The sequence below is a fragment of the Vulpes vulpes genome, chromosome 15 (genome assembly GCF_048418805.1).
Source record: "Vulpes vulpes isolate BD-2025 chromosome 15, VulVul3, whole genome shotgun sequence".
In the NCBI taxonomy this organism is placed as follows: domain Eukaryota; kingdom Metazoa; phylum Chordata; class Mammalia; order Carnivora; family Canidae; genus Vulpes; species Vulpes vulpes.
The window spans coordinates 99,239,026-99,263,413 of NC_132794.1; the positions used below are offsets into that span (position 1 = coordinate 99,239,026).

The window sequence follows — 24,388 nt, forward strand, 5'->3', positions numbered from 1 at the left end:
AACATTCTGGTTTTTCAAACTACATTTGCTGTAACAAACCTCCAGGGAAGTTGGTGGAATTGAATGAAATAGACTCAGTGTTGCATCCTGGTGGCCCACAGGCATTGGAAGAAATGACTTCCTGAAGAGGATTTGCCCACAGCTAAACAGAATTAGCTGCCTGTCAATAGGAATCAAGGGTGGGGATCCTAATCTGTAACTTCCCCCAAAGAGAAAAGCCCTACACCTGCCAAGGAGAGTCAGCTGATAGAGCTGCCCCAAGGGGAGTGTGGGGTGTAGGGATATTATTTCCGGAAACCTAAGACTCCAGAGAAACTGATCCTTCAAACAGACCCACTCCCTCCAGCCAGCCACTTACCAAAAGGGACAGTCTTTGAATCTGGAGCACTAACCCCAATCTGCCAAAACCACACGTGTAGCCCCCTGGAAGTACTTCTTTTTTTCAACCCATTCTTGAAACAAATGCAACCCTCTGTCCAAAGGGATATCAGGAAAGATGTCCTTCAATGGGAGACTCAGGTAAACAAATCATGCTAAAATGTACACTGTGGAATCACAGTGGGGTAGCACAGGGAGGGGGGCCCCTCCCCCAAAGAATAAAGGGCATCCACAAGATGACAGGGTCACTGAGATCTACTGGTAAATGGGGTGGGGTGGGGTGGGAACGAGTTTACAGAATGATGAGCAGAATAAAGAACTGAAAATAGGCAAAGATACAAAAGGAATATCACAACTTCACAAGGAAAAATTTGGAAAACTGAGGAGGGGAGGATCACCCCTCCCCCACCTCCCACTCTGAAAGATCGGTTGTAGGGTTTGATATGTTCCTCTCTGGTCTCCTTATCAGATGTTTCACCTAAGGTGGCAGTCAGCACACAGTGGAGTGGGACCAGGGCACGAATCACAGGGCTTCCCCTCCCTACCAGGGTGAACCTCAGTCTCCAGATCTGTTCCGTGGGAGTAACTGCACCCTCTCAGGGCTGTTGTATGGATTAAATGAGGCCAATAGGGAAAGCATGTAGAAGTGGCTTTAGGAAATAGCGCTCCATAAAGGCAGCTATTGTTATTATGTGTAATCTGCCATTTCCCTTAACATTTTAACATAATTGATTCTGAATGTTATTCAGAGGCTTTGAAAACATCACATCTCACGGCTGCTGGATATACCAATTTCTTCACCATTCTCATGAGAAATGTTTTGGCTGCTTCCATTTTTACCTTCTTATAAATAGCTCTGTGATGAACACTGTTGTGAATATAGCTTTACCTCCCCCGGATTTTGGAGATTTTCCTTAAGATCACTTCCCAGAAGTGGAATTACTAGGTCAAAGGGTAATAAACGTTTTTAGACACCATATACATAACACCTGCTTACACGAAGCGGGTGTTTTCTCCTAGATCTAACTGCCCCCACCTTCTCTCGGGTCCCAGAGCCCCCCTGCACCCCACTGGGGTGATCTCCCTGGAGACGACACCTGCCTGCCTCCCCCTCCCACTCCTGTGCTGCCTCCTATTCTGTCTCTTTCAGCTACAGAGCCTTTCTCCTCTCTGCCTGAGTAAATGCTCCCCGATTTTCACTCCTTACACCCTTCCCCAGCCTGCCCTGACTGCTTGGGCCCTCAACCATTTCCTTTCCCTCCGATTTTAACCACCGGCCTCTTGAATCTATAACCAAGCCCAGCCTGACTTGTGGACCCTCCTCTTTCAGAATCAGGTGCGTAATGCCCAATAGTAGGCCCCTAAAGTCGGAACGAAGTCCTGAGCTCCTTCTTCTTCCTTCCCGACTCAGCCCAGAACTGGGCAGTAGGGTGCTAAGACCGTACTGCATTTCATTATTCATTGGGCAAAGTGTCTTACTAGGGTAAGACACTGTTCCTGCTACAGAACAGGCTAGAGATTATGGCTGCAAGGGCCTTAGGAGCTGGCTTTTTGGACGGAGGGAGAGAGGGAAAAATAAATAATCGAATGCAACCACAAAGAACAGGGCCTTTGACGCAAGTTTATAACAGAGGAAAGAGAAGGGAGGGGTCAGCCCAACCTGGTGGGTTTGCTCAGGGCATTATACTTGAATGTCCTGCTGTGTGATCCTGAACAGGTCACCTAGACTCTCTGAACCAGAGTGCTCCCAGTCTATACTAAGCTCTCCTTCATTGGGATGTAATTCACAGGTTAAATAAGTTATTTAGGTGAACTTGCCTAGCCAGAGGCATGCAGCAGGTGCTCAATAGATGTTTCTCATGGTGAGATCTCAGCAGAGACATGTGGGTTAATGAACTGTGTGGGGTAGCACTGGCAAAGTGCTTGAGGCTATCAGATTTATGCATTTTAGCTGGCCTGTTCTCTTGGGAACTAGGTTGTTGGGTGCTCATTTCTTCCAGCAAGAAGCAGGTTTCTTGAGGGGTCTAGCTGCCTGGGTCTTGAGGCCAGAGCCTGGAGCGACATGCTTAGGGGCTGGCATCTGCTAGGCATGATATATACATACAAGGAGTTTGGTTGTGAATCATCTTTGCTTCCAGTGCGGTGAAGCAGTGGGATAGAATGTTGAAAATCCGTCCTTTTACATCCTTTTTCTGGGCACGCAGCAAACTTGCTCCCACTTACACTGCAAATCATCCTGCCCTAATAGGGAGGACTTTGGACAAGCTGGCTGAGGCATGGAGGCTTCCAGGGGTGATGTCACCCGCGCTCCAGGAATACCAAGGGCACCAGGCTAAGTTCTCTAGTTATTCATCTTCCCTGTAGTCAAGGCAAACTCGGTGCAGGCCCATCTCTGTAACAGATGCAGCTCAAGGTTATGGCCAAGGTCAGGCCTGTTAGCAGTGTCTTTTTGGTGGTGAGGGTGAAGCAGGGATTACTGGCCTCAAGTTTAGATTTAAAGTTGAGAGAATCCTTAGACACCATCCAATTCGATCCCCCTTCCCTTTTGTGGAGGGGAAAACCGGGCTCAGAAAGGTTAAGACAGGGATGCCTGGGTGGCTCAGCGGTTGAGCGCCTGCCTTTGGCTCAGGGTGTGATCCTGGAGTCACAGGATCGAGTCCCATGTCGGGCTCCCTGCATGAAGCCTGTTTCTCCCTCTGCCTATGTCTCAGCCTCTCTCTCTGTGTCTCTCATGAGTAAATAAAATCTTTAAAAAAAAAAAAAAAAGGTTAAGACAGCTATAGCAGGAGTTCTAAGCTAAGACTTGACCCTGGGTCTCCTGACTCTTGGTACCTTGCTCTTTCCAAACCACACAGATGCAGTAAATTTCATCATTTTCTGTTCTATCTGGGGTTACCTCTCAACGCACCCTGGCTCTCCCCATATACAATAATCACTCTAATATTGACAATAGAGCTACTATTTATTGGATAAGTTCTGACGTAAGCACCAGGCCAAATGTTTAGAATGTATTATCTAAGCCATTCAACACTTCTAGACATTAAGTACTATAACTCCTTGCTACTCAAAGCGCGGTCTGTGGACCAGCAGTATCGGCAACCCCTGGGAGCTGGTTGGAAATGCAGGCTCTCAGGCCACACAATGATGATCTGCATGTTTCAGCAGGTTCCTCTGATTTCATGCACATCAAGTTTATGAAGTGCTGCCATAACTGACATTACTTTGGAGGCCAAGAGACTGCAACACAGAGAAGGGAAGTCGCTCCTGCCTGCAGAGTCCCCACAGCAGGTCAGGTGGCAAAGCTCAGGAGTCCTCTTGGTCAAAGACCTTGCTCAAGGAATGTTTTCCACTAGCTCTGGGCCAGGAGAGATAGGATTCCAGACCCCACCTTTCCTAAGAGCAAGGAAATTACTGATAGAAAATAATTTCCCCAGCACTTTATAAGGTACTTTAATGCCTATTGTTTGGTTTCTACTTTACAACTTACTAACTATCCCAACTTGACTCAAGTAGCTAGCTCAGGAGAGTTTCCACCATGTGTTCAAGGCTACACGGGGGCCATTTCCAGAGCATGGAAATGTTTCCTGTTTCCCCAAGGACGAAGTGGCATCCTGATGGCAAGAGAGGTGACTGTAGGTAGCACACAGATGAAAATCTCCCATCTGAATTGTCATATATTTTAATCTTTACTACCGAAAATAGGATTAGATTATTAAACCCCAGATCCTTTTGTTTAAGACAGAATAAGGGATTTTTTGTTTGTTTATTTGTTTAAATGAGTCTCTGTAAAGTTAATTTTGGGAATGATAGAGGAGGTATTCAGATATTGCAAAATCCATGAAGGTGGGAAAAGACTGGAGTCTGGGAAACATCTTCAAACACCACAAGACACTCAGGGAGAGGGGAAAAGAGAGAGGGAGGGAGCGAGGGAGAAGGGAAGAGGCAGCCAAAAGAGCTCTACCCAGAGTCTGTTGACATTTCAAGTCTGGGTGGTTTCTCCCATCCTCCTTGTCCCCAGGGTATCTTACTGTGTAGTTAATATTAGGCTCACTCAAGGGCACACACTCACCAGTAAATACACACACATAAACACACACACACATACACACACACACACACACACAAGTTGCCACAGCCATTTATCTTTCTGCCTGGAATCTAGAATCTCTAGGTTGAAGCTGGGGAGACCACACACTTGCTCCTTCTAACTTCCTCCCGCCCCAGCCCACTTCCTATAGCATTCAAAAATGACCAAATTTGAACAGCAGAATAAGAAATGAGCTGAGGCTGGATAGGAGGATCAAACCCTGCTCCTATCCTTCAGAGATAGTCAGTCTGTGGCTCCTCAGTGGAAGGGGAAGAATTGCATTTCTTTGCTTTGGTACTTTCTCTCCCACATCATCTCTTCCTTTCTCTAATCATATCCAGGGATTTTTTTTTTTTTGGTAGAACCCAGAACTTTGAATGAATGGACATTCTCTGCTGCACCCAGGTTTCATTCAGGGATCACAAGCAAAGAGTTCTGGCAAATAAACAAGTCTTCCAGGAGTCTGGAAAACTATTACTGTGAGGAATGAGGATTACTGTCTTAGAAAAGAGATAGCAGGGTAGGGACAAGATGACTATTCAAATATTTCAAACAGGGTGTAGATTTATACTGTGTACTTCTCTGACCTAGAAGCAAAGGATGGAAGATACAGGGAAGTTAGCTCCAGCTATGTGATCTGGGCCAACTGTAAAGTGGAGGCAACAGTACTTACATCATAGGGTGGTTGTTAAGAATAAGTGAAGTGCTCAGGACATCCCTGGCATCTCATAATATCTCAGAACATGCTTGTTTCCTTTTTTGGCCTCATTCAAAAATGTCTCCCGAGACAGTAAGTTCCTTTCTGGAAAATTTCAAGGTAGAATTAAAATTCCTTACTACCAAGGTTCTGTGCTTTGGTGCTACTCATCACTTGTCACAAAGAAAAATAATAGCTCGCATAGGGCCTCACTGTGCTCCAGGCACACAGAGGAGAGCTTTTTGTAGGCACTTTATTTAATCCCCTGATGTGGGACTCGATCCAGGGTCTCCAGGATCACGCCCGGGCTGCAGGCAGCGCTAAACTGCTGCACCACCGGGGCTGCCCTGGGGATTTTTACTCTTACATATTTCCCTGTACTCAGTAGACTTTCAGAAGAACAAGTCTGTAGGCATCTTACAATCCTTTGATTGCCAGCTGAATTAGGCACCTCTTCCCTGCCATACCCTACCCCCATACTTTTTTTCCTGTGCCATTAGAAAAGTCTTTTCACTCCCATTTTACAGAAGAGGAAACCGAATGTACCCAGTGCATCAGGATTTGACCAAGGAAATGCTTTGCTGATGGATAGTATTAGCAACAACAGCTATACAAATATCTTTTGCTTGCATCATGTAATACGGCTTTATGTACATTCTGTCATCATCAGTCACCATTAGCAAATAGACACTAATGTCCCTATTTTATAGAAGAGGAAACCATGGCTCTAAGAGGATGAGTGATTCTCAACAGTCACACAGCAAGTGCTGTTTGGACTTATGAGGAAGCACTGTATTGATTCCAAGAAACCTGGGGGCAAGGGAGAAAGAGGTCCATGGGGAGAAAAATAGCCACCCTACACAAAAAGCATTTTACAAATATTAACTCAAGAATAAAAGCTGGTTACAGCGGAGATTGGATAAGAATCCAGATCTTTGACTCCTAGTCCAGTGCTTTTTCCTTTATGCAAGATGGTGGGAAGCAAGTCTAGGATCCAGACCTGTCTGGCAGCCTTGATTTGGGATCATAAGCCTGAGAGACAGCAGTGCTTTTATTAAGGGGGGTGGGGGGGCAGCAGCATTTTCACTTCCCTGCACTTCCCTTATCCACAATAAGCACGTGCTACCTGCATCATCAGAAACAAAGAGGGGGGAGGCAAAGTCACCCTTCTGAAAGGACCCTTAGGCTGGCCCTGGGGTTGCTCTGGGCTCCTCCCTGGCATTTTTGGGTACTCTCTGATCCATCACCACAGGCCATCTGGGTCCATCTTATGGGCAGGGGGATGGGAAGCAGGGCTGGGGAAGAATTCTAGAAGTTCCTACTGAGACTGAAGTGAGCAGACACAGACACAGGAGTTCCCAGGTCCGTGAAACACCCTGACATTGGAAGCTGAATGCTGTAGGCCCACATCTTTAAAAAAAAATTTTTTTTAAAGATTTTATTTATTTACTCATGAGAGACAGGAGGGTGGGGGGCACAGACACAGGCAGAGGGGGAAGCAGACTCCACGCAGGGAGCCCAACACGGGACTCAATCCCCGGTCTCCAGGATCACACTCTGGGCTGAAGTGGCGCTAAACCGCTGAGCCACCCGGGCTGCGCCCACATCTTTTTTAGAAGGGGCACCCATGACCCTCCAAAGGGTAAGAATCCCAGATCACAATGATGAACCAGAGCTTCAAGGTTGGGATGACTGCTCAAACAAGCACCAAGAAACCTAAAAAATCTTGTCTCCCTCTGAGAGTACCTGGCAAGGGTAAGAGAAGTATGAATAGAACAAGGTCCTCCCTCATGTACATCTCACAGCATTAATTTGAATTCTGCTTTTTTTCCCCCTGAACCGATCCTTTCCCCCATTCAAAGCAGTAGGGTGGACAGGCATAATTATTTACAGCTCCAATCTCAGACACCCTCCTCTTTCTGCCTGGCCTGTAGTTGATAAAGTACAGTTTCTGATCCTGGGGTCAGTGTGTCCACAGCTTCTTATCTGGTCTCCTTACCCAGGGACTAAGCCTCTGATTTCCATACTGTGGCCAACTTTCTTCCCAGGTGCTTCCTAAAAAGCCAGCTGCAAGTCTCAGCAAGCACTGAATTCCATTCTACCACACTGATCCAGCTCCTACCATGTGCTAGGTGTTATGACGCAGTCACAGTTGGTGGAATAAATTCTCAGTGTGGCCTGGGAGACTGCAGGTTAATGGCAGGACAGATAACACTCATCTGTCAGGTTGGGGGAGGGAGAAACTGCACAAAGGTGAGACACCACCCCACCACCCCCTGCCTAGGAGGGCAACTGATTAACAGGCTCGGGATTGAGGGGGTAGCTTCTTGGAGGTTCAACAGTAGCTCTGGAGCTGTGTGTGAAGGGGAAGGATCCCTCTGGGAAGGAATGGGGAAGGCCTTATAGTACTGTAGGAAGGGAAGAGGCAGTAAAATGCTGGGCAAGTTTGGGAAATAGGCAGCAACTAGAGCCTGGGTTGTGGGGGGAAGGAGGGGCAGAAAGGAAGGAGAGAAACAAGGTTAGAAGTGGGTTATGGCCAACTGGCCAGAACGAGAAGGACCTTGGTGTTCCACTAAGGAATTTGGATTTTATCAGACAGTGCGTAGGTGTCATTGAGGGTTTTAGAGCAAAGCAGGTGGGCTCTATGCTCAGATCTATGCCTAAAAAGATCACATTGTAGAGGATGAGAGAGCAAGGAGAGAGCTTGGAGATTGGGAAACAGGACACGACTATACAGCCCAGCATGGGAGATAATGGGGCCCTTTAACTACAGCCAGGGGTGGGACCAGCTACATAATTTATGGGGGCTGGTACAAAAAATAAAATGCAAGGTTTCTCGTCCAAAAATTGTTAAGAATTTCAAAAGAGTGACAGCAGAGCATTAAAGTAAGCAGGGGCCCTGTGTAGCTGCGCAGGTCAGACACCCATGAAGCAAGCCCTTCCCCAGGACTGGAAAGGGCAAGTCAGAAGAGAAATCTGGAAGGCAGAGTCCTGGAATCTGGTGATCATGCTGGATGTGGAGAGGCTGACAGATGACTTTTCTGCACTAGTTGCCAGGTCACCCCGCTGCTTACTGGGCACCCCCTTGGGTAGTCCTTGATCACCTCTAACTTAACATGCCTGAATTTCAGCCCCTTCTCCTCCTGCTGCTACTCACCCAGATCTGTTCCTGTAGGTTCCCTAATCTAAAGGTGTCACCATTCACCCAATTACCCCAGTTGAAAACCTTGGCGTCACCCTCTGTCTCCCCATCCCGACCCTTCCGGCAATTTACTTCCTAAATGTTTCTCCCATCTGTGTGGCCTCTCCAATCGCTGCTATCACTGCCAAGTTCCGGCAGGCCCTTATCAGCTCAGGCCTGGATTACCCACAAAAGCCTCCTATCTGGCTCCCTGACTCCAGTCTGGACCCCTACCCCCACTCTCAAATAAAACATCCATCCTCCACAGTGCTGCCTCACAGAGGTTCCCAAATAAATGTACCCCCCGACCAGGTCACTGTAAGACACCTCATCCAGGGCTGCCCCAGCCAGAGGGTAAGATCCAAATGCCTTAAATGACACACAAGGCCCTCTGTCACCTGACCCTGCTTAATTTTCTAATAAATGCCAGAGTGTCCTAGTCTCTCACAAACCTCCAGCACACATTAAGCCAGCATTTTGTTTTTTCTTTACCTCTAGCAGTTTCCTCTGCCTGGAATGCCTTCCTTCCTCCCCCATCAGTGGCCTGGCTAACTTCAATTCATTCCTTGAAGTTTCCCTCAGCTCTCCTCTCCTGCTCTGGGAGGCCCTCTCAGGCCCCCCCACTCCCCACACCCTGGATGCTATTCCATACTGACTGCGGGACCTTAAAGAGGCCTGTGGCTGTGCCAAGCCTCCTCTCTGGGCTGGGGGCAACCAGTCTTGCTCACTCCGGTGTCCAGCACCCAACATGGAGCTGGGCCATGTGGGTGCTCCATACATGTGTGGCTCTGGGCTGAAACATCTGGTGGTGGATGTTGCTGGTGACACTGGAGGCAGGTGCAAACTGCAGGGAAGGCTGGCAGGAATAACCCCAAAGAGAGAGAACCCCCCTACATCACATCTTCCTTAGGGCTCCAGGGGCAGGGCCAGGACAGTGCTCAGATTGAATGCAGCTGTGACCCAATAACAACTATCTAGCGTCCGGTTTGATTGCATTTGATTTCAGAATTTGATCTCTGCTTCCTTCTAGAAACCTCATTCTCCTGTGTCTGTAGTAAACAAGCACCTTTCTCGTGGAGGCAGGCTGTTTTGTACTGAGCAGCTCCCTCCCTGCTCCAGCTAATAAAACGAAAATGGTGGGTCACCAAGCTGGAGAGTGGAGGCAGGTTCCCTCACACCTGTTCCTGCAGCCAGCGGAGCCCTGGCACGAAGCTGGCCCTCAACGAATGCCTGCTGAATGGGTGAACGTGCCCAGCTCACCAAGATTGGGGATGGGAAGCCTGAAGCTGCTGGGGACTGCTGGGGAGCAGACAGCCTGGGATTAGGCTTGATCCACAGATAATCCCCCAAATCCAGAAGCCACCTGGACAGTTGCCTGGACTGAGCTCCGTCAACGGATGCACGTTGACGCTGCCGCCGATTCCGTGATAGATTTTCCAGGGGCCAGAAGACGGCTCCTCAAAAATAAAAAATAAAAAAACCAATTATTCTCATTATTGTTAAGTGTTACAGAGAAAAAAGGACTGCCCATCCTTTGAGGGCAGAATCCATCTGGGGAGAGAAACTGCTGGCTCTTCTCTCCATTTTGACTTTGAGGTTGCCTTTATTTTATTCTTTTTTAAGATTTTATTTTTTCATGAGAGACCCAGGAGGAGAAGCAGGCTCCACGCAGGGAGCCCGAGCGGGACTCGAACCCGGGACCCCAGGATCAGGCCCCGGGCCGAAGGCAGGCGCTGAGCCGCTGAGCCACCCGGGGATCCCCGAGGTTACCTTTATTACAGAAAACGTCAAGCGCACAGAAACGTGGAGGAAACAGTATAAGGAACCCAGCAGAAGGTGGCCGTGCCCGCACTCCAAGGGTCACCGACACCAACCCAATCTGGAGTCTTCCGTAACTCATGCCTAGAGGCGAAGCGCGAAGCACGTCGTTCCCGCGTCAGGCCTCGGGGAAGCCCAGGCTCCCGCACCGGCTGCCCCGGGGGCACAGGCGGGGGCGGGGGGGGGGGGCTGCCCTCGGCGCCGGCTCGCTCCGTGCCCCGGCTCGGCCCCAGCAGCCTCGGCACCGACGTGTAGGAGACTCCCAGGCGGATCGCGCGGCGCCAGGCCCTGCCCCCCCGCCGCCCCCTCTTCCCGCACAGCGTGGGTCACCTCGGCCTCACGGCGCTCCTGACACCCGCCGGCGGCCCCGGTGATGCGCGAGTGAGTGAGCCCGCGCCGGCCGCAGAGCCGAGGGAGGCGCCTTCCACTTCCTCTCCTGCCGGCTGAGTAAGGCCGCGCGCCCGCCCCACGCCTCCGGCCCGCTCCGGGGGCGGGGCCAGCCGCCAGGGGGCGGGGCGAGGCCCATCCGGCCTTATATGGGCAGCCACGTCACGGGGCGCACACTCATTCACATAAAACGCGGCGCTGCCGGCGGAATCCCCGGCTTCTGGGGCGGCGAGTGGCCGGGCCGGCTGCCGAGCGTGCGGCGCGGGAAAGAAGAGCTGCGCGGCCGCTCCGGCTCCGGCTCCGGCTCCGGCTCCGGCTCCGGCTCCGGCTCCGGCGCCGGGCTCGGGCGGTCGGTGGCGCGGCCGCAGCCTCGCGGGCCGCCGCCCCGTGCCTCGCCGGCCGGCCCCCGCCGGGGCACCTACGGGGCGCGCGGCATGAAGGTCACGTCGCTCGACGGGCGCCAGCTGCGCAAGATGCTCCGCAAGGAGGCGGCGGCGCGCTGCGTGGTGCTCGACTGCCGGCCCTACCTGGCCTTCGCCGCCTCGAGCGTGCGCGGCTCGCTCAACGTCAACCTCAACTCGGTGGTGCTGCGGCGGGCCCGCGGCGGCGCGGTGTCGGCGCGCTACGTGCTGCCCGACGAGGCGGCGCGCGCGCGGCTGCTGCAGGAGGGCGGCGGCGGCGTGGCGGCCGTGGTGGTGCTGGACCAGGGCAGCCGCCACTGGCAGAAGCTGCGCGAGGAGAGCGCCGCGCGCGTCGTGCTCACCTCGCTGCTCGCCTGCCTGCCCGCCGGCCCGCGGGTCTACTTCCTCAAAGGTGAGCGCGTCGGGGCGCCCGGCCCCCGCCCCCCCGCCCCCCCCGCCCTCCCCGCCCGCCCGCCGGCCCGGGGGGGGGCTCCGGTGCGCTCCTCGTGCGGGGCGCCCCCCGCCACCCCGCCCCCCGCAGTCTGCACCCAGGGCTGACGCGCGCCGGGGAGGCCGCTGCCCGTGCCAGCCGCGCAGCCTCGCCCTCCCACCCGCGTTCCTCGAAAGCTCCGGGCAGCCGGTCGGCCCGGGGCGGGGGGGGGTCCCGCGGCGGGGGCCGTCGGCTCGTGCCGCGCGCGCCCAGCTTCGCCGGCGTAGCCGCCCTCGCGGGGGCCGGGCTCCGAGCCTTGCTCCGGGCCTCATCTGGCGGGATCGGCGGGTCGCGCCCCCGACCCCCCCCCCCCCCCCCCCCGGAGCGTGGCGCCGCGGCGTCCCCCTTCCTCCCGCCCGCACCGTTAACGTGTGCCTGGCAGTCTCCGCCGACCCCTCTTGCCTTTTTGACCCTGGCCAGCCCCTCCCCTTCCTTTCCACTGCATTTTACTGCTTTTTATTGTTTTCCTCCGGCCTCCCCGTCTCCCCTCCCAGGTCTTTCTCTAGCTCCATTTGGAACCGACAGCCTTCCCACCCTTCCTACCCCTTCCCTTAACTGCCCCCCGCCCCTGGCCCCCAGGTCATCCCCGGGGCTGGCTCCCTGACGGCTGCCAGGGGTGGGGGGCGGCCGGGATTTGGGAGAGGCGCAGCGGGCTGGTGGCCAAAGGGACTCCGTCGCCTTTGGTCTGAGTCGCCCCAGAAGGTGCCCCACCAGTCCGCCCATTACACCTGCTGGAGAGAGGACTTTGACTTCTGAGCCTCGTAGTGAGCGGGTGACTTACTTTCAGACTACAGAGCTTTGATTTCTGGATCCCTTCCTATGACTTCTCGCGCCTTGTCTTGAGTCCTTTGTAATCTCCGATGTGTAGAAGACCTAGTCCACAGTGCAGAGATGAGAGTTCAGCCGAGCTGTGCCCCAAGGCCCTGCCAACCCTGTTGCGGACTCCTTGAGACACAGCAGGGATGTGGTTCAGAACTCGGATGCAGTGAGCTGAGGATTAGGGCCCTGTTTTAAAACCATGCAGTTTGGGGAATTTCACACACTCTAGGCCAGGAGATCACACGTGCAGCCCCCACCTCCATTAGCACCTCTTACAGACTGTCCCCTGTTGATTCCTGTTAGGGAGATGACAAGCAGAAGATGGTCATCTCAGCTTGCAGGGGATGGAGAGATGCCCTCCCAGCTCTGCAGAAGTTTTCGCACTTAGCCTGGGATTTCTTTTTCTTCCTGATGTGGTTTTGTGTCCTGTTCTTAGTAACGGGTACAGGAAAAGCTACTGCCTCCCCTGTAGCATGAAAGAAATGTTCCAGGAAACCCCTCCGGGTCCTGCCTCTGCTCCCTACCCCTCTGGGGGGGTTGGGGGGGGCATGCTGACTGTTTAGTAGAAGTTACTGCCACAGGAAAGAAGGAGCTCTATAGACTCACATCTTGGGAAAATTCATGTCTAAAAAAATTTTTTTGAGAGTAACATAAACAAGTAATATTATAAAAGCACTTTTATAAAAAAGTGAAAAAAGTGTCTTCTGCACACCATTGGGCCCGGTTGCACTCTCCAGAGACAGCCACCAACTTTTTTTTGTTCATCTTTAGACAAGCTAATTTTCCATGAGTATCTTTAAAAAAGGATGGTTTTGTATATTTCCAGTTCCTGCTTCTTTCACTTAACTAGATTTTGGGAGACTTGTCCATATCCGAGCATACATGTCCATTTTACTTTTTAAACCAGTCCTCTACTGGTAGCCAGTAGGTTTCTTTCAACCTCACTATTTGAGGCAGTGTGGTAGGGCATATTTTTGTCCAAACGCTTGGTGTGTGTACTATCTTTCAGTAAAATTCTGAGAATTGCCAGGTTGATCGTTGTGTGCCTTTTAAATTTCAGTAGAAATTGCTGGATACTCACTGTTTCAACAATACAAAACTTAAGTCGTTGCCCAAGAAAAATTTTATTTACTTTTCTACATCATGGCCAGATATGAATTCAGGTTTTAGTCTAATGGCATTTCAGATCTTGGGGGCAATGCCTTTCATACTTTCCTTTAGCCTCCACACACCGCACCCCCCCCCCCGTCCCCAAATAACACTAAAATGAGATGACTGAATGGCATTGTCACTGTGTATTTATATACAGTGTCCATACACCTTCTCTGTTCCCCTGGTCATGCAGCAGTGATCAAAAGCGGAATCACTCTGAAGAGGGTTGAAGCAGCTGAAAGAATTGCCACAGCTCTGGCAACTCAAGAGTGAGGCACCAAGGAAGAATGATCTGTCTGTCCATGCCTCTGAGGGGACTGGGTGAAAGAGACCACCACCTAATCTGAAGGACTCCTGACCCCAGCTTGAAGAGACAGGATCCTGTTTATCTGTCCCTCAACTACACTGAGACTCTTGGCTTGCCTGCCTTATTTTGTCAACAGGCAGGCGGAACCCAGCCCACACCCGCACCTCCTGTCTGTCCTGACAGCCATCTCTTAAGTGTGCTATTTAAAGACGAGATGTGGTGGCCTGAAGGCTTCTCTTTCCCAAGCCTCATTCTTGGGAAAGTTGGGGAGGGCCTGGGCCACTCTTACTCCCGATTCCCATCCCATATCACTCTGTCTCCTGGAACCCAAAACATTGGAGGCCCAAGCACAGGAAGTGATTTACTAACGAGGGTCACCTCTTTCAACAAAGCTGTGGGTCACTAATTCGAACATTCTCTCTGCCTCCTAGGAGGGAAAGGGCCGCCCAGGAGGGAAAGGGACGAGGGGCTACAGTGAGGGGAGGGGGAAGCTAAGCCACAAACACTACTGCCTCCCACCTCAGTCATTCTCTGACATGTGGGCTCCTGTCATGACTGGGAGGACCAGAAGCTGATCTGGGGAGGCCCATTGGGCTTTTTGTTGAAGTGACCACAGAGGAGATTGGAGTGTACTCATGGGGGCGGGGGCAGTTCCAGCAAGCTGGGAGGAAGCAGTAATGGCAAGATGACTCATTCTAGGAATTGGCTGCAGCTTCTGGGAGGGAGCTGGAGACCGCCATGCTATCCATTAACCATTTGTCTACTGCAGGGGTTTAAAACCACTGTGGGGCGATCACAACACCCAGAGACAGAAGAAAGAGGGGACTTTGTGGAAAATACACAGTCTCAGGATGCATATTTAATCAATGATTTGACCCTAAGTGAATTATTCGGGTCAGAAAAATATAGAAGGGTTTTTTGGGGGCTCTCAGAAGCCCCTTAGGTCCTTTTGGATTGGGAGTGAGGGTTTCCCCAAGTGACGGCTGGCCTATTCACCTGGTAGCACTTGGCATGTTTTTCATTTGGTTCTTTTCCTACTGAGTGCTGGGCCTGAGATTGCTTTAATATACCCAAGTTTGTGTGCCTTGGTCACAGTAGCTTTTACCTGAACTTTCCCATCTGGAGAAGTTTAAATGTAATATAAAGGATTTTTACAGAGTCCTACCTGCCGGTAGTTCTTATCTGAGGACATGCTTTGGGGAAGATCAGAAGGGAAAGTTAATAAGGTAGAAAGGGAGGGTAGGTAGTCTTGAGGGGGAGAGAGTTTTTACTTATTGGGACTGAGAATTAAGTTCTAAGGGCCTCGTGCCTCTAGTTTGGTTTGGAGGGTAATTAGATTGATTACTCAAAATTGGACCTATAGAGAAGATTATCAGCAGTGTTCTTTAGCACCTTGGGAGTGAGAAAGGGCAGGGCTGTTTAATTGCTCTTAGTTTAAACCTCATATTAGCCCCCATTCCCTTATGAATAGAGGGGGTTCCATCCATAATCCAGTTCAGAGCTAATGGGCCAGGGATAAAACTGACCAATTTAGGCGTCTCTTGCAAATGAATGAAATTCTGCATAATCACACCTGCATTTTAGACAAACGAGTGAAAATAGCTTTTGTTTTCTGGAGGGATTTGGTTAATATTTGCCAGATGTCAGATTTCCTTTCAGCTGCTTCTGATAGACACAAAAAGTTAATGATTGCCTCTCTGAACTATAACTTTTTAGAAGAGCGAGTGTGTGTGTGTGTGTGTGTGGCCCATTTCTGTTTTAAAGCTATTCATTGGTTGGGCTCAATTTTTATTTTATAAGACCAGAATCTATGTTAGCTTAATATTCTTGACTCTTCCACACTGAGGGTATTGATTAATTCTGGACATTTTCTGAAAGCCTGAGAAATCAATGCTTAACATCTATCTTTTTTTTTTTTTTTTTAACCCCTTGCAGGGGGATATGAGACTTTCTACTCTGAATATCCTGAGTGTTGTGTGGATGTACAACCCATTTCACAAGAGAAGGTTGACACTGAGAAAGCCCTCATGAGCCAGTGTGGGAAACCAGTGCTCAGCATCAGCTACAGGCCAGCCTACGACCAGGTAAGTGGTGTGGAAGTGCTGTCTTGGCTGCTGACTCTGTTCCTTCCTCGGCCCCCTGGCTCTTCCTCTCCCCACTCGCTCGGTGGCACTGGTTCGTTCTTTTGTGGATCAGAGTGTTGGCAGAGCCCTCTAGCTTCAGAGAGCTATGGCTTGCCAAGTTGAGTTTCCATCCAAGAGTAAATGGGCTTCTTTCCAGCAAACAAGCTGACAAGAGCAAACCGAGCCACAGGATGCTTGACAGCTTCTGGAGAAAAGGGGAAGTGAAAGATACATTATGATTAGCTGGCCTCGGAAGTGCAGAGAGGCTTCAAAATACTAGTTTAGGTTTCCCTGAAGATGTTTCAGAGCTGACTTTCAGGCTTCCTGTGTTAATCTTTGTAATTGTTCATGCTCTGCAGTTTTTGCACAACAACCTAGGACCTGTCAAGATGTGTCTTATTGTTATTTTTAACCGAAACAGGGCTGGGGGAATGGATGGCTATTTGGATGGCGAAGCAGGCCCCAAGGGTTTCTGGTGCTTACAATTCCATAAATTCTGAAGCCCAGAGAAGATCAAGAGACACCGTAGAGAATTTCAAGCTCCTACAAATATGTGGGGTTTTTTCCTTCAAAGTATTCTACTTTCCAGCAACTCTTTAAAGGCTGAAAATGTGGAAGACTCAATCAGGGTTTCCCTCCAGTGCTGGAGGATGAGGGAAAGGCGGGCAAGGATCTAAATCTGGCAGAAACCAGAGCGCGAAGCCCACCTTCCTATTTTACAGAGGGGGAGGAAAAAATGTATCTCACAGCAGAGATGATCTCTTTGCAAAGAATCCTGTAGCTGGGCTCCTGGTAACAGTAGGCCCAGAACTCCTCCCTTCTCTTAACTCTGATTCTTTTCAGGGCCTTGTTCTGTTTTCCACAGAAGCAGAATTCCTTTTGGAAAGGGGCCATTCTGGGCACCTGAGTTGGTAGAAGGATCTTTTCAGGTTTTCCCCCCAAAATAATTGCATATCACAATCCTAAAGAAGGAAGATGCCTGGATGCTGTCTAAAATGACTGCCTGTCATGAGCAGAGCTCTGCCCCTGGGAATAAACTTCCCAGTAAAGCCAAGTGGCTTTCCTTGAATGGGATCCTTGGTTAGGAAGTCTGTTAGCTTGGCAAGGTGCCAGGGTTATTATTTTGTTTGTTTTCCTTTATTAAAAAAATACAGTGTATTTTATTTATTTATTTATTTATTTACTTTTTAATTTTTGAACCCTTAACATTCAAGTTATGGGCATGTGGCTTCACTGGATTTCTGTTTTTTGTTTGTTTGGGTGGTTTACCCTCGCTTCACAGAAAGTGAAAGAGAAACAAGAATTGTCAGGATGTAAAGGCATAGCAGACGTTTGGCCAAGAGAGGACTGGGGAGGCCCTGATGTGTCTCTAGGGTTCATCTGGGGAACCCCCGAGTGCTATGAGTGCTATTTCTTAGAAGCGCGTCTGCATTGAGAGAAGCCAGGCAAGCTCGCATTAACCTTTGGGGTTTCTGAAGGCCGTTGGTTTCTTCCTCTGGAGTCTAAACAGAGGGATCAGAAAAAGAAAGATACATGGTTTCAGGGGGTTGTTGTTTTAGGCTTTAGAAGTAATTGGATAAGATCCCAGGCCTGTTGTGTCCGTGTTTTCCAGGCACTAAAGAGAGGGAGACATCCATGTAGGTACATCTGAAGTGTTAAGTCCAGATGGGGCACCTGGAGGGGCTCAGCCGGTTAAGCATCAGACTCTTGATCTCAGCCCAGGTCTTAATCTCAAGGTCATGAGTTTGAGCCCCTCACTGGGTGCAGAGTCTACTTAAAAAAATATATGTATATACTGGTTGTTACTCTATCTTTTGTAAACTAGAGTTACAGAGGAGTTTGTAAACTCCTCTATAACTTCCCCCAAGTGGCCAAACTGGCCTTTGCTTAAACACTTTTTCTCAGGAAAGAAAAAGCACACACCGCATGCCAGGTAATTTGCAAATTGCGTTTTGCTGGCAGGAGAAGAAGGGGGTACCTTCTTCTACCTTCCCCTCGTCCTATGCCCCTTTCCCTGTTACGGGTCTGGCAGTTTCCATTCTGCTTTTATTTCAGGACAGGAAATGGAAATACGGGAAGCGGGTGGATGAGGGGAGAAAGGCTCCCAAAGACACAGCCACTGTCCCCCCAACCCCAGTGTTTCTAAATTTCTAGACTCTCCCATTGTTGCAGTTAACTTGGGTTTTTCTTGCCACCCTGGAGGTGCTAAGACTGCCAGAGTCTGACCGGCAAGCTGTTGTTCTTTTTAACTTTGCCTCAGGGTAGATGGTCTCTGCTTCTAATTGGGATCCTCCTTCACTGGAAACCTGGTGTGTGGGTGGCCTTCCAAAAGGGTGATGATGTCAGCATCTCTCACAAATGCTCAGCCCCACGTGAGGAAGATCAGGGGTAGGAGAAACCCCTCTCCCCTTGGCTTAAATAGCTTTTCTTTAAGGGTTCTAGGTAAAACAGTGGTCATTTCCACTTCCAAGAAGCATCCTTTCTTGGGGGCACATTTTATTTATTTATTTTTAAGATTTTATTTACTCATAAGACACACAGACATAGAGGGAGAAGCAGGCTCCCCATGGGGAGCCTGATGTGGGACTCAGTCACAGGACTCCAGGATCATAACCTGAACCAAAGGCAGATGCTCAACTACTGAGCCACCCAGGCACCCCTTTGGGGCACATTTTAACATCTCTGAAACCCACATGTATGTTAGGACCAATCATCCATACTCTAGGTTTGATGAAATAACACTGTAGGAACATCGGAGCTATAAAGTGGAGGTACTCGTCTTGTTGACATCTGTTTCATCTAGAAAGAAACCGAGGCTGCCCCACAGTTAGAAGACTTGCCCTGGTGCTGTCGGAGCAGCTAGAACTTGAATGTAAGCTTCTCAGTTCTTCCCGTCACGCACATCTTCTCATCCTTATCAGCACAGGAAGGCTGTTAGCATGTCCTCTCGCCTCAATATGTATAAGAAAATGAAAATCTTTGCTGTGTGGGCTTTGCCATCACTGAGTCACAAGGCAGCAATGTCGGGTAGAAAGTCGGCCAGGATGGAGGCTCCACCCACACTCCTGGTTCAACTACCCTGGCTCTGAACTCTACCTGGAAACCAGAAAGGGAACCTCCCACCTTAATGACAAGTAGGTCAGGGTTGTTTTGTTTCCTCTCCTAAAGGAGTGAGTTAATCCAATGTTTCCTTCGCCCTTCTTTCCAGGGCGGCCCCGTCGAAATCCTTCCATTCCTCTACCTTGGAAGTGCCTACCATGCATCCAAGTGCGAGTTCCTCGCCAACCTGCACATCACGGCCCTGCTGAATGTCTCACGGCGGATTTCCGAGTCCTGCACGACCCACCTACACTACAAATGGATCCCTGTGGAAGACAGCCACACAGCCGACATTAGCTCCCACTTTCAAGAAGCAATTGACTTCATTGGTAGGTTCGGTCATTCGCCCTCAGTCATTTGGGGGTGTCCCAAAGGGGCACCTGTTCTTGGTTTTGAGGTACTGATGGAGGCTCCCTTTGCCAAGAAGAAAAGTGTCTCGTATCTGCAACCACCAGGCGTTGGGGCCAGGAAGAGATGCAGCCACCAAAGAGGCAGAGGGGAGGATTCAAGTTACTATTAATAGGAGCTTTAATTTGCAAGATAAATGAATTAATATAATTTTATGGCAACACTCACTGCTGCTCTTGTTATTTTCCCTAGCTGGGCGGGAAGCAGAGTGTGTCCGTGCGTAATGCTCCACGCCAGGGAAGCAAGGGAGGGAAAGAACCATCCTAACTGTGCTTCTACGTAGGTTGGGGTATTTTTAAAAAGCAAACAGAAGGATTGAGAGAGCACCAGTTACACACTGAGCCCTGAGGGCCCTGGCAGCTTTTCACAGTTTTTGGCAGACTGCTTTAGGGGCAATTTGTTTTGCATTTTCAGCTAATTTTGGATTAAGGATAGCATTTGATCAAGCTCCATGCTCTGTGCACAGAGAAGTTGGCATCTCTTATACCTTGTATTAGGCAGTTATCATTCGCTCCCCTGTGCAGGCCTGGAAACCTCTGGTCTCTGCCTGGAAAGGGCTTTGGGCTTTGGGTTTCTGTCTCTTCAGCCTAGCCTGGATTGTTCCCTTATTTGACAGCTTCCCCCACACCCCCAATTCCTCCCACCTCGGTGGCTAGGCTGACTTTTTTCCATTTCTGATTTGCAAGCACCACTCCCCAACCTTGTGTCCTGTCCTCCCCTTTCCATTTAACATGCGTGGAGGTTGAAGCTGAGACGTGATTTTTTCCTTACCTTGACTTGAGGGCTTTTAGAGGGGGAAACACAGAAATGCAGGTGTTGGGCACAGCAATAACTATTTAGGGCAGGTAGCAATTAAGAAGAGCCCTTCAGCCACATGGTGAGCCCTGTGCTCATCACACGTGGTTTCTCCTCTACAGGAAACCCGTTGGGAAAGTCACCAGAGGCAGAGGGCTAAGCCTGTCCTGGGGCTCTGAGCCTCTGGGCTGAGAGGTTTCCTTTGGATCTCTGAGAGGCAGCCCAAATGATAGGTTCAGAATGGGAAACCCTTGACGTTGTCTCCCTGACCCTGGGAATGCCTTGCCCTTCTCTGCCTGTTATTTAATTACCTAGATAGCTACTGCGTGAGCTCATGAAACCCGCCCCCATCCATTTCTCAGAAGCCTCCCTCCCCATCCTGTGTATTATGTACACAACCACACAAACCCCCACAGCCTTTTGAAAGCACAGGATGCTTTTCCCCAGACTCCTTGCCCTGCTGGTGAAAGGGGGAACTGAGCCCATACCATGCACTGGCACCTTCCCAGGGCCCTCCTAGGAAGGCCACGTGGAAGACCGGTCCTGAGGGGTAGAACAGAAGCAACTCTAGGCCCTTTGCTTTCTTGGACATGTCACTGGGCAATGAAAAGCTAGTCTACAAGGAGCAAAGGGAAATCGGGAGTCCTGACCCTACAATCCTAAGGGTTGAGGGTTGAACAAATTTACAGGAAGTTTTTTTGAGTCAGACTAAATTGGGGGTACCTCTAATGAGCTCCACTGAGTATGGCCTTTGGGACTTGGGTTCTGTTGGGGAAGCTCCAGGGTTCCTCCCTAACTTGATCCAAATTGATCTTTTCAAACTTGTGAACTTGGGGAGGGAGGGAGGTAAGGGAGCTGACTTGATTTGCCCTTCAGAATCTTACATGTTTTTGTGTACTGTGGCCTTTCACAGTGCCAGGTACATCAGACTTCCTGTGTTGTGATGTTGTAATAGTTTCCTCACTAGCAAGACAGGGAATTGGAAAGACTGTTTTTTTGTGGTTTTTAATTGATGTGTACATATATGTGTAACCTTTTGCCCCTCCTTTTTAACTGTTGTAATTCTTCCGGGGTGGGGGGAGGAGTGGAACAGAAAAGGAGGCCACCCCCTTGACATATTGAGCTAAAGAATGCTAACTCGTGGTGGTAGATTTACAGCAGTGTCTCCCATTGTTGTGCAAGATGGAGTTTGCGAAAGCCATCTCAATCCCCTGGTCTAGTAAGCGTCACTTAGCCAGGGCTGTAATTAGTGGCTGTGCACTATTCATTGGACGTTCGGTGGTGGGAACTCTGGGAGCTGAGCCAAACATCTCGCCCTGGCACAGCCAGATAGGGTGCCCAGGGAGGCTGGTAGGCCTCTAGCAGGACGGGCGGGGCTAGGTGCTTCCTATGAGAATCAGATCCCAAGAGGCAGGAATTGCTTTTCTGAGCCAGTCTTTAAACCTGCGACCATCTCAGGAAAATATACATACCCAGTAGATTTGCATGCAATGTCAAGGATTTTCTAGTGGCCTCTTGAAACCCATTTCAGGAACCAAGTTAGGATGGCATCTCCAGGAAGGGATTATTACTCCAGTCTAGCACCTTCAGGGGCAAAATCTATGCAAGTATCCTGGAGAACAGGGAAGCACCTCTAAAGATTAGAGAGGTCCCACATGGGGATAGACTCTCCTGGGACCCCAAAAGCTCTGTCCCTGCCAATGAGCATTAGACTCTGTGGGAACCTCCACCTTTGGGCAGATGTGATGTTTTGATAACTAGGTCACTTTTGTGTTTAATTCTTGTATCTTTGGCATTGCCTTTGGGTTTCAGTCCCAACACCTCCTCACTGTCTTTTCTTCCTTCTAGATTGTGTCAGGGAAAAGGGAGGCAAGGTCCTGGTCCACTGCGAGGCTGGGATCTCCCGCTCGCCCACCATCTGTATGGCTTACCTCATGAAGGCCAAGCAGTTCCGCCTGAAGGATGCCTTCGATTACATCAAGCAGCGGAGGAGTGTGGTCTCGCCCAACTTTGGCTTCATGGGCCAGCTCCTGCAGTATGAGTCTGAGATCCTACCTTCCACGCCTCAGGCTCCTTCCTGCCAAGGGGAGGCAGCCGGCTCTTCATTCCTCGCCCATTTGCAGACACTGAGCCCTGACATGCAGGGTTCCTACTGCACGTTCCCTACCTCGGTGCTGGCACCCATGCCCACCCACTCGACAGTCTCAGAGCTCGGCAGGAGCCCCATGGCCACGGCCACATCCTGCTAAAACCAGGATGGGGGAAGCAGCTGAGCCCCAAGAACAACTGTGATTCTGCTTTTTTTAAACTCGTGGACATTTCATACCTGTGCAATACTGAACACCTCACTGGCCCGCCACCCCAGTGGGACAGTGAGTGGTCACCAGGCTTGCAAACGAACTTCACATGTACAGTGGGGATAGGTTTTGGGGACCGAAGGAAGGCCAAGCCATTATGAGAGCACAGCACGTGCCGACTACTGTACTTCCAGACCCCCTGCCCTCTCAGGACCGCCCAGGCCCTGCACCTCCAAGCTCGCCTTTTCATTTCAAGCGCAAGGCAATAAATACCCACAGCAACGTGGGAGAGAGCAGTTGCTAGACCAAGAGAAAAGGCAGTTACGAAGCCAAGTTGTTCTGAAGGAAGCACAATTTCCACCTTACTTTTTTAACTTTGGCAGTCTCTGCATCTGTCTCTTGCTTCAGGGCATAAGCTGATCACCACCCAGTCAGGAAAATAACCCCTCCAGGGTGTGGAGGGACAAGATCGAGATGCTTATTTGAACCCTCACATGGTTTTGAGACTCCCTCTTGGGTCCCGTGTGAAGGCAGGTGGTTAAAGTAGCAAGACGTTGACCTGTCTGGGTGTCCTTTCCACTGGGGGTTCTTCCCTAACTTTGGACTTCGCATGATTCTTATTCATACTTGAACCTTTCTCGTCACCCCCCTCCTCAAAGCATCTCTTGTGTCATTCGAAAAGAGCTCTTCAGACCTTAGACCAAAAATCACCCCTTTGAGGGGGTGGCTGTGGGTGCCAAGAGTAAAAGGGACCCGCTGTGTCCGGGTCACTGGCATTGAACTGGTCGTTTCCCCAGCTTGCTTTCCTTAATGTGTGCTCGTCTTGTCTCTTGTGACACATGTTTTCTTCCCTACCCCTGGGGGTTGTCTTCAGGCTGTGGACTTCTGGGGTTTGCAGATTTTGTAATGTGGTACTTTTTTTGTCTGTAGTTTCTCTCTCCAGGGGAAAAGGCAATAATTTCCTAAAATCCATATGAATGTGAAGAAAAGCAGTATGTTACTGGGTGTTGTTTTTTTATAGTGCAAAATAAAAAGATTAAAAGAAAACACTTCTTCATGCTGGTAAGTTGGGATAATAAGGTAGGAGTACCTTTAGGTGAGGACCCAGCCTCTTTCACTGGATCCAAACACTCTTTCCAGGTGAGCACTAGGGTGATGGTGGACATGCTACTGTAGGCGTGAGTCTGCGTGTCTGCTTGAGAGCTGGTGATCTTAGGGATACAGAATATTGCTTTCCAACTGAGAGGCTTCCCTAAGCTCCCTTGTAGGAGGAGTCCTTAGGCGCAGGCCACATGAAGAGGTGGTCAGAGCATCCACCCACTCACAGCTCTTCACTCCCACAAACCTGGGCAAGGTGGTCTCCTTGAACCTCAGATGCCTCATCAATGAAATGAGCTAGAGGATCCCGAAGGTCCCTTAAAGCTCAAGGCCTTGATTGTAGCAAACCCGAGTGCCAAGCTTGTGGTCAGCCTCCTAGTGCCTGGCACATGGCAGAAACACTCAGTAAAATTTGGAAAAATGCCCGAGGGACAGAGAAGTGAACTAGGTGACAGTTCACCATACAGGCCTATCTCTTCCCCTTCTTTTTTACCCTTGGAACTAATTCTGCCAGGGAATTCCCTCAGTGAGTGAGTAGGTTTAAGTCCAAGGCTGTATCAACTTGCCTACTCAGTTGTTTTCCTCTGTTGGAGGAAGGTAGGAGCAATACTGACTTCTTCCCACACCTGCTGAGGCCTCTGTCCCAGCCTAACTCTTGGGGCCTGTTTTCCTAATCAGGACCTGATGTGGGAATTCTAAACATACCCCTCAATTCTGGGGGACCCAAAGAGCTGGCCAGCTCCCCTCTCAGGCACCATGTCCACAAATAGCAAGATGGCAGCCTAGCCCAGGGGAGCCTGGCTCTTTCTAAACATGTCACCTCCAAGGCTTGGCTTGAGGCCTTGCTCTCT

The 24,388-nt window shown here is 50.2% G+C and overlaps 1 protein-coding gene across 1 annotated transcript; it reads left to right on the forward strand.

Moving 5' to 3' along the window:
• The first annotated feature begins 10,740 nt into the window (after positions 1-10,740).
• DUSP5 (dual specificity phosphatase 5) lies at positions 10,741-23,486 on the forward strand. The gene is made up of 4 exons (XM_072739999.1): positions 10,741-11,361; positions 15,653-15,801; positions 19,049-19,268; positions 21,991-23,486. Exons 1-4 carry the CDS (start codon positions 10,983-10,985, stop codon positions 22,389-22,391), a joined length of 1,149 nt encoding a protein of 382 aa, XP_072596100.1. The 5' UTR covers positions 10,741-10,982; the 3' UTR covers positions 22,392-23,486.
• Positions 23,487-24,388: the final 902 nt, after the last annotated feature.

What these genes read in the sequence shown, in the direction of transcription:
- DUSP5 (XM_072739999.1), top strand. Translation starts at nt 10,983, where the DNA reads ATGAAGGTCACGTCGCTCGACGGGCGCCAGCTGCGCAAGATGCTCCGC. An exon ending in GCGGGTCTACTTCCTCAAAG is followed by an intron (nt 11,362 to 15,652) that starts GTGAGCGCGTCG and finishes AACCCCTTGCAG; the next exon opens with GGGGATATGAGACTTTCTAC. An exon ending in ACAGGCCAGCCTACGACCAG is followed by an intron (nt 15,802 to 19,048) that starts GTAAGTGGTGTG and finishes CCTTCTTTCCAG; the next exon opens with GGCGGCCCCGTCGAAATCCT.